The 15,040-nt window shown below is 33.3% G+C and overlaps 2 protein-coding genes across 3 annotated transcripts in view; one reads left to right on the plus strand and one right to left on the minus strand.

Annotated features, from left to right (window-relative positions):
* Positions 1–15,040, plus strand: part of LOC132705182 (E3 ubiquitin-protein ligase TRIM9) — a 279,868-nt gene that overhangs the window by 93,639 nt on the left and 171,189 nt on the right. The window lies entirely within an intron of this gene.
* LOC132704825 (uncharacterized) lies at positions 5,316–11,480 on the minus strand. The gene is made up of 2 exons (XM_060675098.1): positions 11,298–11,480; positions 5,316–6,533 (listed from the first exon to the last, which is right to left on the minus strand). Exon 2 carries the CDS (start codon positions 6,394–6,396, stop codon positions 5,974–5,976), a length of 423 nt encoding a protein of 140 aa, XP_060531081.1. The 5' UTR covers positions 6,397–6,533; positions 11,298–11,480; the 3' UTR covers positions 5,316–5,973.

Here is a 15,040-nt window from a genome sequence, read left to right on the forward strand (position 1 = left end):
ATTAGGCAGAATCTAAATTTTCCTACTCAAATATACAGCATGTACATATGTTGCAATTACATATTTTAATATATTCAAGTTTCCTCAATTAATTTTAAAGTTTGGTGGCCAGGTGTGCCCGTTTATAAGCATTATGGAATTGATCCATTCCTTACGAGAAAATAGCTGCTCGCTCAAATCGAATACACCATAAATCTAAAAAATTTATGGGCTCACACAACTCACCCGGATACTGTCAACCGTAGAAACCTCGGTAAATTACGGCAGGAAAGAAATACAAAACTTTTTAATTTAATGGTTATTCATCACGTATGGCCCTCCCGATAAAAACGAGTGCATGATGTGACTTAAAAGGCAATTTAACGCGTTTATTCTGACATTTGTGGGGTTTGAATAAGAATAGACCCCCTATATCTCGATTGGTGTTGAATAAATGCAATTTTTAGCAGTAAATGTAAGTTCACTCTATTCATTGAGCAATAGGTTTTTTTTACCACCAATTATGATGCCAATATGTCACTGATTTCCGAGAAAATTGAGGTTAGGATGACTTAAATCAACAAACCACGCAAAACAATTGTCTCTGTTTAGATAACTGTTTAGGCAATAGCAACGTAAATCACCTCTTATTTGAGAAGTATACCAGTGAATAAACCCTCAAATTCAAATAAAGCTTCAAAATACCCTTAACCCAAGTCATTTGACAAATTGGCTTTCAAAAAAAGCGCATAGCAAAAATAGGTCATAAAATTTAAATGCCCCTTATTTATTATTTATTACCTGAATTAATTAATTGTATGATTAATTTAAAGCAAATTCTAACCTAGACGCGTATATACGAGGGGTGTTCAAAAAGTAAGGCGACTTTTGCAATTGGACTGGCTAGGTACATTTCATCTGATCAGCCAATTTACACGTTTACTTTTTCTTTATGAAATAGAAGCGTTAGATGTGTTTTATGTGCGATTTTCTGCTGTCGAAATGGAGTAAAGAACTTGCATAAAATTTTGTGTAAAAAATAGAGTCCAGTACTACAAAACACTTGAAATGTTGACAGCGGCATATGGCGAATCTATTTTGAGCAAAAAAATGTTTATAAGCGGTACAGGGTGTTCCAAGATGGCCGAAAAGGCGCCGATGACGAACATCGCTTTGGACGCCTCAGTACGTCAATAGGTGATGAAAGCGTCGAAACAAGTGAAACAAATGGTGTTGAAAAATCGTCGAATCTCTATTAGAGAAGTGGCTGAAGACGTCGGCATCTCTGTTGGTTCGTGTCATGCAATTTCTTCAGAAGTTTTGGCATGAAACGTGTAACAGCAACAGAAAGGTCATAACTGGTGACGATACATGGTTAATACGTCGAAACCATAGCGCAGTAGTCCTAATGAAAGAACCCAGAATCGCCAGGACCAAGTTCGATCAAATGTCAAGGTTTTGCTAATTGTTTTCTTTGATTATCGTGGCTTAGTACATCAAGAGTTGTTACCACACGGTCGTACGGTAAATAAAGAGTTTTACCTTGAAGTTATGCGCCGTTTGCGAGAAGCGATATAAAGAAAACGTCCGGAATTGTGTGCAAACAATTCATGGATTTGGCATAATGCACTTGCTCACTCATCGTTGCTTGCGTCATTTTGGCCAAAAACAAAATCGCAACCATGCCTTAGTCATCATACTCTCCAGATTTGGCCTGCAACTTTTTTTTGTTCCAAAACAAAAACCCATGAAATGAAGGGGGTTGGAACTATTGAGGAGATAAAGAATAAATCTCTGAAAAAACTTGAAGCTATACCAGAAGTGCTTCGAAGATTGGAAAAAACGTTGGCACAAGTGTTTTATATCTGTATCTATTATTGAAGCGGACAACATCAATTTTGCTAAATAAATAAATACTTTTTGATAAAACTTTAAAGTTACCTGACTCATTGAACACAACTCGTACAACACAAAGTGTCGACAAAAAAAAACGTTGTAATAGCGGTAGCAGTAACAGTATTCGCGAAGTATCATAAAATTTATAGGAAGGCAATCTAGTCTAGGATATATCTAGTTTTTATTCCAATAACTTTTTACAAACATAGTTTCAATAATATTCAATAGAACCCCATACTTCTAACATACTGAACCCAAGCATTCCACACATTTCGCACTAGTGTATCTAAGGTTGGGACAAGCTATCAATATAATTAAAAAGTTGCTATACCAATAGATAAAACATGCTGCTGGCGTCAATGAATAATTTGTTCATATTTCAGTGTCTGGACGGAATTTCTTGAGCGTTGACCATTAGGTATAGTCTGTTCACATAAGAAAGCGACCAATTGCTTTTGAATGGGATTATCCAAGGGTTGTCATTAACATATAATACAACAAGATTATTACCTAAAGTTTCGGAATTAAAATTCAGGTAAAATTGTGGTCCGTAATAGAACATAATTTTATACCTACCTGTATTTAATATTCTTTGGTTTGGCATACTACTTAGTTTAAGTTTATTAGTAATCATTCTTATTTCGTATGTAATACAGCGTGTGTTGATTCGTGTGCGAATTATGCAAAATATGTGCGAGTCTAGTTTATCTCAGGAGATGCTCTCGCCCAAATGTAGAAAACACTATTCTGTTGAGATTAAGGAAGTTATAAACAATGTTTATTTGACTCTCATTGAACGTGAGCAAGCAAGCATCTTTAGAAGAAACGGCCACATTGACGAAAATTCCAACATCAACTCTATGGAAAATTGTGAATAATCCGATTTCAGCGAGGAAAAAAAAGCGATGCTGACATTTTCTCAAGTGTAGATGAAACTGATCAAGATATAATACGGCGTAAAATTTACCAGTTATACGAGAAACAAAGCGTGCCTACATTAGATATCTTAATTAGGAGGCTTGAAAAAGATGAAACCGGTATTAAATGTGGCAGAACTACCTTATGGAAGTGTATTCAACACATGGGTTTTAGATTTAAAAAAATTGACAAAAGGCAAGTTTTAATGGAATCTTTTAGAATTCGGAAATGGCGACTGGAATATCTAGAAAAAAATAGCATTTACAGAGAACAACAAAGGCCAATTATTTACTTGGATGAAACCTGGTGCGCCACTTTCTCTGTCTGCGAAAAATATTAAAGATTCTTCTCTGGATTACCATGAAGATACCACCGCTGATTTATTTGAAAGTTTTGAAACATTCCTCCTAATAGCGTTATTGTAAGGAACAATGCAAGTTATCACAGTAGACAGTTGACTAAAACCCCTTCCTCATGTGACACAAAAGCAAAAATCCAAAACTACATGTATAATAATGACATTTATTTTCACGAATATTATACCAAAAAGCAATTAATTCAGGTTCTACAAAGCTTGAACCTACAAAAGGAATACGTCTGTGACAATTATGCAAAAATCTAGGGCATACAGTTTTAAGGCTTCCACCTTACCACTGTATATTCAATCCCATAGAACATGTTTGGCACCAACTGAAATCTGCCATTCGTCGTAACAATGTTTTTCCCTGTGTTAACTGCAATGTCCTCAACCTCAAGAAACCGAAGTTTTTAACATCCCTCCACAAAGTTGGGCAAATTCTGTTAAACATATAGAAAAAGCAGAAGAATCGTATATCCATATTGCAAATAATATAGAACAAATAATGATTAGAACAGGCGATGATAGCAATAATGATACTGATATATTATGTGAATAATTTCAAGTAATTTAAGTAGTTAATAAAAATCATTTGTAATTTTATTTTAGACTTAAACATAAATAAATAAATATTGTTTAGTATCTTTCCTAACAAAACCCCAAATAATTAAATTCTAAGCAAAGTACGGACCTGTTGGGCCATATTTCATACTTACAGCTTGCCCGGGCCTTTCCTTAATTCGTATCAGTTAGTCACTTTCTTATAGCTATGAACAGAATTTAGCTTTTATTTATATATTTAATATACGCATCCGACCAATTTTATTATAGAATTAGAAACAATAAGAATAATAATAAGAAAGTAGAGCCAAGGGTAAGTAACAAAGCCACTGGATATGCGAAATATAATAAAGTAATAAAACTTTTTAAGTTTTTTAAGTAAGTCAGTCCTAGTCTCATCATCATCATCATCATTAGTTGTTAATGCACAGGATACTTAAAATAAGTTAGGTATGTTAATATTTCAACTGATATATCAGTAGCAATATTTAATATCCCTGTTTACTATGCTTTAAAAAAAACGGTTTTATGAGTTATGAAATAGCTATATGAACCTTTAATCAGTAGAGGACTTATTAAAAAGGAAACCTGTATACTGAAGAATTAAGTGAAGGAAAAACTCACGTATTAAATAATTTCCATTGAGTTATATATTTCGGCTTCATATTAATAATAAGGAGCACGGTATTTGTTGTCTTTCTCTTACGATCTAACGTAATAATAAAATATATTGAACAAACAAGGAACAATCTTTTAGACGGAGCATGCTGTTATGTTAAATGCTAAATCACAAATACTTCTTAGTAAAAATTATGTGAGTGACATTTTTTGTGACATTTCATGCAATCTTTGGCCCCACAAAGGTAGCTTAACTGAAACAAAGAAGAAATTTTCATGAATGATTTGCAAGAACAGTATTTTAATTGAATTACTTAAGAAAATCAATGAATTAATTTTAAATGATAATTAATTGTTATATTTATTTTTTACATTAAAAAGAAATTATTTATTGTTAATATTATTAAGGTTTTTTATATTTTAATATAGGTTTAATATTTAGGAATGAATTTAGGAAATTGTTTTTTTAATATTATTTTTAACTGTAAGAGAAAAATTGCAATTAATAATAACAAAATATAACTTCCTGTTTATACTTATTACAAAACATCTGGATTCCCCCTGCGTCGGTTATTGCTGAGTCGAAATTGCTGATGTTTCGCCAATCATCATGTTGACTTCTTCAGAGCAATTTCGACTCAGCAATAACCGACGCAGGAGGAATCCAGAAGTTTTGTAAAAAGCATTACAGTGGCCTGTGGAAGTTTCTTTGAAAAAATAAGTTCCTGTTGATCAAACCGAACAAACTTTTGCGTTTGTTACGCCGAAAAAAAAACTTCATATATGAAAGCAATTAAAGCTAATTCATTAGTAATATTTCGTAATAAATGTTAAGTAAGCAATAATAGTTACAATGAATGCTTTCACATATTTGAGCCGAGTTAATCATGGTTCTGGTTAGTTTCACATATAAATCATCACCTAATTATCACTTTCATTTCAGTGATAAAACGGTAGTTAGGTAGAAATCAAATAAAATCCACAATGCTTAAGTAGTACCTTTATTTTTGGGAACATTTTTAATATTTGCATATTTTTTTGGGAGTTTTTAAAACGAAACTACGTGTAGAAATATCGACTACTAAAACAAAATTTTGCTCATGCAATAAATAAATAAACGTTACTTTTGTCTAGTGCGTAAACGAACTTTCAACTCATCTCCACGCGGTTCTAATATTCCACTTAACGAAATGGCGGCTTAGGATTCAAGCACCATGAAAATCAGCCGTAATTCTAACTTCTTAATTATTTCTTTTTACGTCTCGTGGCGTGTCTGTCGCTTTCACGTGGCCGCCGTTTTTGTCTTACGTTACTTTGCAACGAACCGCTGTTTTTGTGTCGTAACAATTAAACCGTTAAGTAAAAGTTAAATTTTTCGTACACAACAAACTCAAATTAATAGAAAATCGTCTGGGTCAAAAGAATTAACGCGATTAACAATTTTTACAACTCGCCGTCCATATGAATCCGTATCCGTATTATAACTAATCGTAAAGCACACGCACGATGCGTAATTAAGACGCCTTCCATTAAAATGCCGCTATCTACTAGATTATGACCGCATATACTTCAAACGCTTACGTAATCTTAAAAGTTATGTTACCAAATAACATAAATAAAGATTACAAATGCAACAAATGTGTCTACCACATGATTCTCTGAGGATAGGGTCTCCTCTTCAAACGGGTTATCCTGTATTCGAAATTGAGGCTGTTGTTGTCGTCCCGGAAATGGTAGACGATAGCCCTGGAGATCTTGATCGAGTTCATTCCCTTGGTGCACGGCGACGTATACACCATCTTGATTTTCTTCTCGCTGGGATGGTGCAAAATGATCTCCTGCTGATAGCGTTTAGCTTCCTCCGGCGGGCCAAAATATTGGGTCACGATCCACGCCGAACCGTCGTTATTGTTGCCTTGGACGCTCCAGAATATCTCGCCGTCGATCTTCGTCCTCCAAAACGTGTAGGAAAAGATCTTGCCCACCCTCTGGATCTTGTTGCCGAATTTTATGTCGTACATGTTGTCTTTCGCCATCACCTCGTCGAATTCCGAGAGGAAATCCATCTCGTACGGTTTGCGTCGTTATTGTGGAAGTGTTAGTAGTAAAAAAATCACACGAAATGATCACAGGTTTCGTAGAGTCAGTCTTCTTGATTTCAATCCGTTGTTGTTTGCAATGCGGCCGGGGTATGACTAATATCCTGCAACAAACAGGGCGATGAGACATTTGGTGTTTACTCTGCTACGATAAACTACTATCTGATAATTATTTAAATGAACGCGTATAGTTTAATAAAATTCGATTCGATCCCGATGGCAGTGCTAAAGTTTACTATGAAGACAGTAGTCTGCGGTAGTGAGCGTTTTTGGCACCAGAGAAATTACTCAGTTTCCGTTTAACTAAATTAGAACGCGGGATAGATAACCTTGACAAATTTTCAATCTAAAAAAAAAGGTTGGCGTATTTATAGAGCTCAGAGACATTATACTCAACGTCTAAAGACCAAAGGATGTCGAAGCGATCGAAGATATACTTTGAACGGCTAAAATATTTAGCACAATTGCAGCAAATAGAAAGTATACTGGAAGAAAATATACCAAATTCCTTTTATTTATGTACGTATTTATTTATTTATTTGTCGAGCTATATAGTGTGATTAACATTTAACAATAGCAATGACAAAGAAGATTGCACCGCGATTACAAAAAAAACTAGTCGGATAAGCTTCAAGCATCACCCTGCATTTATGGTACAACACATCAGCCTGTATAAGAAATAAACGATAACAAAAATATATAAAAAATACATAACTAACTATAAAACTTAAAAAAAAGGTGCCTCCTTGAATATTTGACACACTCCTTCTGCTAAATAAATACTAAACAATAAGGGTCCCAAAATTGAACCTTTTGCCATCCAATTGTGATTGGGGTATAGTTAGATTTTTCTAGATTAAATTTAACTTTACAAATCCAGTTAAGAAACGGAGATAATTAAGTTTTTCCAACAATATATTATGATTAATCCTGTCGAAAGCTTTACTAAAATCCAAAAGAGCCGAACAGGTAGCTTCCCTCTATCTTCATTGTGGCGAACGTCATTCAATAACTTAACTAGACTGGTCGTTGTACTTGACCAAATTTACAAAGGTAGACATTTGTTGGTAGATGTGAGGAATTTGATATTTTAGCAACTGGTTTTATAATGGCCTTATTCCAAACAGTGGGAAAATAATTATCCAAGAAACAGTTGTTAACAGTATTAATTGAAGGATTTATACAGTATGGAGGACAAAGCTTGACAGCTTTTATAGATATTCCGTCTTTTTTGCTAATTAAATTAAAATTGAGGATTATGTATAATATTTGGATGCACATTGGAGTTATAATAGTTTATTTTATCAATTGAAATACTATCAACCACGATGCAAAATATTTATCAAGTATTTCGGGATTACATAATTCCTTTGGGAGATCAACTATTTTGATTCGAGTAAGGAATGGAACATGAGTTTTTTATATCCATTTTCGAATTCAGCGTCATTTTTCGCACATAACTGGTGTAGCGCCTATAAAATAAATAAATTAATAATAATAATAATAATAATAATAATAATAAAAAGACAAACACAACAGTGCTAATAAAGATCTCAAATAGTCACAATTACATTTCTGTCACTAAAGCAAGTGAATATCGCTACCTAAATAAAACCCAGAGTATTGAAATTTTCATTTTTATGGGATATGAAGACAAAACGATAAGAAGAAGTTCGTAATTTATAAAATTCACAATGTCAAAGAAATTATTTTATTAGATATCGAAAATGCCCATCATTAGCTTCTTGATCGGTTTAAAACCTTTCGTGACATTACTCAGGCTATATTTGCCCTAGTTCGTATCTAATTTTATCCCAATTTCATATAATCTAAATTTTGTTTCTTTCCTTATACATTTTTTATTTTAAATAGCCCCGGACGAAAAATCTTGTAGATTAGTATCTGGAAATAGTTTTAACATTCACGCACTTGTGGAGCAAAATGGGGTATTATTTAAAGCTACTTCAGAAGATTGACTGGTTGGATTGTTGGTTTTTTGACGACCTCAGAGTAGACGAGTTTAACACGCCCTGTTTTTGCTTTAAACAAATTACAAACTTCTCCGTAAACCTCCGTTTGCCTCCATATCCAACGAAAATAAAAACTGGAATTTTCTACGTTTCATTTAGATGCGTCATATTAAGTTTTTTTACTGCCAGAAATGTAATCGTGACAATTTATGAACTTTACTGGTGCTAGCCACTTACCTGTTCATATCAAAATTAAATTTGTGTGTGTTTTTTCTTCGTTAGCTATAAAAAATTGGAGAGCAATTTATTATTTCCCTGGGCTCGCTGCTCTAAGCATAATGATTAAAATGGTATCTAATTTCATAATATTTTTACTTCTGTAGTCGGTACTCTCGGGGTCAAAAAACGAAAACAGCTCTTTAAAAGGGGTTTATAAAATAAAAGTGTACCATAAAGTTTACATCGTAATTGCTTCTTCGCGTCATCCCAAAAAGGTGATATTCTTCCTTCCTTCACAACATAACCTAACACTAATACCAAATTATAACTTGCGGTCTTATAATTAAATTAATTAATTATAACTTTATATAATTAAAAAATTGCATGGAAATTAGTGTGACTCTAATTTAGCAACATTTGGGGGTGTGCAGACCTTAAAAACTGAAATAAGGAAATCTATCGTTGCAATTTATGTAAACTTATCTATATAGCCTTTAAGTTGTCCACCCTGTTTAATTAACCCGTCTGTTTGTTTAACTGTGCCCTCAAAATAAAATTCGTTATATAAATAAGGTAGACCTACACTTGACATGAAAAATCGATAGTTTTAAATTTAATAACTTATTTTAAAAATGAAAGAGAATTTCTTTATTCTCTTTCCACGAATATTCAGTAGTATCGAAAGTTCTGGGGATCAGTTTAAGGGCTGTCACAATGTAATACCGAAGAAGACTACAAAATATAAACTGAAGATTCGAGGCAAAATGTGAAAATGGAAATGCAGAGTGTGATTTACGATTTATATATATTTATTTAATCAAATTCACAAAAATTATCCATTGCCATTACAAATTTCTAGTAAATTTGCTGCAAAAACCAATATTATGAAACCTATATCCCTACGGAGAAAAAAATAATTTTTGAAAATCATTTACTAAGCCAGGAATTCAAGAATAACCAAAAATCTTTCTTTAACGATATGTATTTGTTATATGGGCTGTTCATGGATATAAGAAAGTGACCAATTGCTTTTGAATGGGATTATCCAGGGGTGGTAATTAACATACAATGGAATATCTAGAAAAAATTAGGATTAACAGTGAACAACAAAGGCCAATTATATACTTGGATGAAAGCTGGTTCGACATTTATGATACCCCGGAAAAGGGTTGGGTTGACTCAACTGATAAGTGTGAAACAAACGCGCCATCAAAAAGAGGTAAAAGAAAAACTATTTTGCATGCTGGCTTCAAAGATGTTTGAATTCCAAATGGACTTTCTCTGTCTGCAAAAAATATTAAAGATTCTTCTCTGGATTACCATGAAGACACCATCGCTGATTTATTTGAAAATTGATTTAAAAACAAACTAGTTCCAAACATTCCTCCTTTATAGCGTCATTGTAATGGACAAGGCAAGTTATCACAGTAGACAGTTGGTTAAAACCGCTTCCTCATGTGGCACAAAAGCAACAATCATGTATAATAACGACATTTATTTTCACCAAAAATCAATTAATTGAGGTTCTACAAAGCTTGAACCTACAAAAGGAATACGTCTGTGATAATTATGCAAAAAATCTAGGGCATTCAGTTTTAGGGTTTCCACCTTACCACTGTATATTTAATCCCATGGAACATGTTTGGCACCAACTGGCATTCGTCGTAACAATGTTTTTCCCCGTGTTAACTCCAATGTCCTCAAACTTATAGAAACCGAAGTTTTTAACATCCCTCCACAAAGTTGGGCAAATTCTGTTAAACATATAGAAAAAGCAGAACGATCGTATATCCATATTGCAGATAATATAGAACAAATAATATTTCGAACAGGCGATGATAGTGATAGTGATGCTGATATGTGAATAATTTTAAGTAATTTAAGTAGGTAATAAAAATAATTTGTAATTTTATTTTAGATTTAAACATAAATACATACTTAAATAAATAAATATTGTTTAGTATCTTTCCTAACAAAACCCCAAATAATTAAATTCTATGCAAAGTACGGATGTGTTTGGCCATATTTCATTCTTACGGCTTGCCCGGGTCTTTCCTTAATTCGTATCAGTTAGTCACTTTCTTATATTTATGAACAGACTTTAATTTCAGTACTTTTTATATACATACCTTTTATTTATTTATATTTTCGTTTACATTTTTTGTGACAACCTAGGCACGTTCATGACATACCTATATAGGTTTTGCCATTCACAAACTCCCGTTTATTTTTAATGGAAACGAGAATGTTAGTTTGTTTGGCGCATAATATTGGCAATGACCAAATCGATTCAAACTCTAAAATTAGATCAATTATTCAAGCTACACTCCACTGACGCTGTAATGAATGGCGCTTAAATTGCTTGCTTACGGATTAGTTTAGAACATTTCCTCGAATAAACGTAAGAATTAGGTAATTTCAATTTTGTTGTTTCCAAAATATATACGTTATTGGAATTGGCCTTAGATTTTTTTTTGTATATTTTTAAATCAGGTTTACTGTCATTCAAACATATTACGTACTTAGTCCTTCAGTTGTTGTATCAGTCTTTATTATTTGAAAACGCAAATTTCTGAAAATTACTAAACTACGAATCACCCAGTTCCAACATTAAAAAACCCGACTAAAAAGTATTCCAATTAACGGTCCCAAGGTTAAAAATACGTTTTAATAATTTACCTTTGTTTATTGTTGTCCGCCTTCACATCGTGCCTTAATTACTGACACAGTTTCCATGGCGCTTTGTAATTAGTGATATAAAGCTCAAACCGTCATGATGGACCGCAACGTAGCAGTAACGCGCGTCTTGCCCAACATCCGCAAAATCGACTACTAAAAATATCTACGATTAGTCGAGAGATCGGCAACTAAAACCCGACTAAAATTTGTGGGACGTCGGCCAATAAGCGTACGAAGGAGAGAAAGTACCGTAGAGATCGTGAACCTAAAAATAATACATATGCTTCGGTTGCGCTGCCACCAGGTTTGCCCCCTCGCGAGATCTTCTTTCATGTCGGACAATGTGTGCATAAAATACGGGCATTATTCCCGTTTTGCTTTCACTATAATTAATTAGACTTGGCCGAAGGGTCTAGATATTATTAACGCTTTCGAACCGATTTAACTTTCTTAAGAAGATCTTTATCTGTATCATAAATTTTGTCGTGCACACGTTTGGTTATGAACAAGCATCGATTTATTTTCTTCTTCGGTGCTTCTGCAATTTTAACTTTCGATGGTGCTACTGCTGCCGATATTTTTCCAAACCACGTTCTTAAAATCTGCAAACAGGTATGTCTCCTACGACTGGTAATCGAAATTTCTTGAAGACATTTCTGACTCGCCCGATGCTATGCTTAGATAGATGATAGGTAGATAGTTATTGATTCCAAAAATTGTTACTCATGTTAACGATAAATAAAACGACGTCAAAGACTCGCAGTAGGTCAGCTACGACTAGAAGTATTTATCGCCACACAAAATAAATAAGAACTAAAAGTTCAGATTTTCACGAAATTATATATTTTGACATGACAATTGTTTCGACAACACCGTGTCTTTATCAAAGGTAATATTTACAAACTGCCTGCTACTATATATATATACGGAAAAATGACATTAAAACCTCAATTATTTTTATGAAAATTTAAGTTTAATAATGGAGATGTATTTAAATCTAATTGTTCGTTAAGCAATAAATTTAATTTTCTGCTTTTTGTGGCTGTATGTAAAATGTCAAAATTGTCGTTAAAAATGTGTTTTTCTGTGTTTAAGTGTATAGCATAATTAGAATCTAAACTATTGTTTTTAAACCCTCTTTTGTGTTCGTTAATGCGTTTCTTGAAGGATCTACCTGTTTGTCCAATATACATTTTAGGACATGATCCGCATTTCAACCTGCAGACACCTGATTTTTGAGATTTTGGACATTTGGTTTTATTGTTTTTTAAACATTTTCCTGTTGTGTTATTAGTTCTGAAAACTATTTTTAAACCAAATTTTGACAAATGTTTTGAAACTTTTTACTGGGTTCTCATACGTATGTAATTGTTATAAATTGTTTGTGTTCTGTATTAGGTTTCGGATAAATAGAATTTACTGTTGTCTGGACTTGTTTTTTCTTTATAATTTTATCGATAATGGACGGATTGTGGCCGTTGTTCAGTGCAATTTGTTTAATGATATTAAGTTCTTTGTTGTAATTTTCTGTTGAGAGTGGCGTATTAAGAAGTCTGTGTATACAAGAGTGAAATGCAGGCATTTTGTGTATATAAGGGTGATTTGAGCTGTTATGTATGATTGTGTCCGTGTGGGAAGGTTTATGGTAAATGGAGAAATCTAATTTGTTTTGCGTTTTCGTAATAGTTAAGTCTAAAAAATTTATAGAGTTATCCTGTTCAATCACGATAGTGAATTTTATACGATTTTGTAATGAGTTAATGTAATTTAAAAAAGAATTCAATTGTCTGTCCGTTCCAACAAAGCAAGCAAAGACATCATCTACGTGTCTATACCACCATAGACAACTTTTACTTAAAGGATCTTCTAATATGATATTTTGGAAAATATCATATTAGAACATCCTTTAAAAATCTTTAAAAACCTTGGCTAAAAAAGGACTAAGTGGGTTTCCCATAATCAAACCATAGGTTGAATACTGGGATATAAGTTTTGTACATCAAAAGACTGTTGAGTTAGAAGGGATTTTCATATCTTTAATTTTGTTGATTAATTCAAAAGAATTTTTTATTACAAATTTTGGTTTAAAATCTAATTTAACTAAAGAATATAATTTCGGCGGTTGTGGATTCATAATTGGTAAAAAATATTTGTCTTTGTCAATAAATAGTGTAGAGTTAGTAATTACTTCCTTAACTTTTCTTTGATATAACTCAGTACGATCGTGTTTGATAAATTGGAAAAGTTCTGATTTAAGAAAATTGTTTGTTTTTGAAATATATTCTGGGAGATCGATAGCTATGACTGCTTCCCTTTATCTGCACGTGTAAATATTATATTATTTTCAGAAGCTTTGTTTTTGATAGTTTTTCCTAGCTACATTTGAGAAATTTCTTGGTGTTTGTTGTTATCTGTTAATTGAGAATTTATTATATTCGCTAATACACGTTTGTTTAATTTAGAATCGTTAATGTCCTTAATTGCTAATTCACAGTCGATCCCTGAACAGTCTAATTGTCTATTAATGTTCGAGTGATGTAAGTTAAAGTTGAAACCATTTTCCAGAAATTCAACTTCATTTTCAGAAAATGTTGTGTCTGTTAAGTTTATGAACCAGTTGTAAAATTGGTTGTCTAAGAAACTTTTTATGAATGATAGATGAAAAGAATTTACATAAATGTAGTTTGTATCCCATTTTCTGTGCTCGTGTCTTGGTTCTTCCTTCATCCATTTCGTCTGGCCTTGGATCAGGGCTTTCCTTGCAGCGGGACCTCTGTTGTTGGTTTTTAATTTCATAAACTTGGGAACCACCTTTATTTTGTAGAACTTTGTTAAAAAACCAAATGTTTTGGGAACATATTCGGCGACGTAGAAACAATTTGAAATACCAAATAGCCAAGAAATCAATTACAGCTTCTTTCAAAAATTGAACTGAGGTGGCTTTTACTTGATGAAAATCCATTTAACAAAATAAATAAGAAATAAAAAGTTCAGATTTTCACGAAATTATATAAGGTTGTTCGGAAAGTCATTTCATTTTTTTCCGTCAGAGGACTTAATTACGTTTTTTCGAAACCAACTTCACACTTAAGCCGCATAACCATTATATGTCTTGAGAGCTGATATTGCAAGGCTTGTCTGTGAAAAAGTTCTATTAATTCTACGCAGTAGTTTTTGGTTGGTGCCCTTTTAAATATGGAGAGCAATAAGTAGCATTTTCGTCATATTTTACTTTTTTACTTCAGAAAAGGTAAAAATGCTGTCCAAGCGAGAAAAAAATTGACGGATGTGTATGGAGAAGGCGTGTTAACAGTACGCCAGTGCCAGAACTGGTTTGCAAAATTTCGATCCGGCAATTTTGATGTCGAAGATGCACCACGCTCTGGAAGGCCGGTCGAAGCTGACAAAGATGCGATAAAGGCATTAGTTGATGCAAATCGGCGAATAACCACACAAGAGATCGGTGAGAGATTAAATTTGTCGAATTCGACTGTTTATGGCCATTTGAAAGGCATGAGCTTAACCTCGAAGCTCGATATGTGGGTGCCCCATGTCCTTACGGAGCGAAATTTGTGTCGTCGCGTTGACGTGTGTGATTCGCTCCTCAAACGTCAAGAAAATGATCCATTTTTGAAGCGGATTATTACTGGAGACGAAAAACAATGTTAAACGCAAGAGGTCATGGAGCAGAAAAGATGAACCGGCTCAAAGCGTGTCAAAAGCCAACATTCACCAAAAAAAGG

The sequence above is a fragment of the Cylas formicarius genome, unplaced genomic scaffold (genome assembly GCF_029955315.1).
Source record: "Cylas formicarius isolate icCylForm1 unplaced genomic scaffold, icCylForm1.1 PGA_scaffold_7__23_contigs__length_41026272, whole genome shotgun sequence".
Taxonomy (NCBI): domain Eukaryota; kingdom Metazoa; phylum Arthropoda; class Insecta; order Coleoptera; family Brentidae; genus Cylas; species Cylas formicarius.

Bases quoted from the DNA above. Each gene is read 5' to 3' on its own strand.
- LOC132704825 (XM_060675098.1), bottom strand. From the start codon at position 6,396: ATGGATTTCCTCTCGGAATTCGACGAGGTGATGGCGAAAGACAACATG.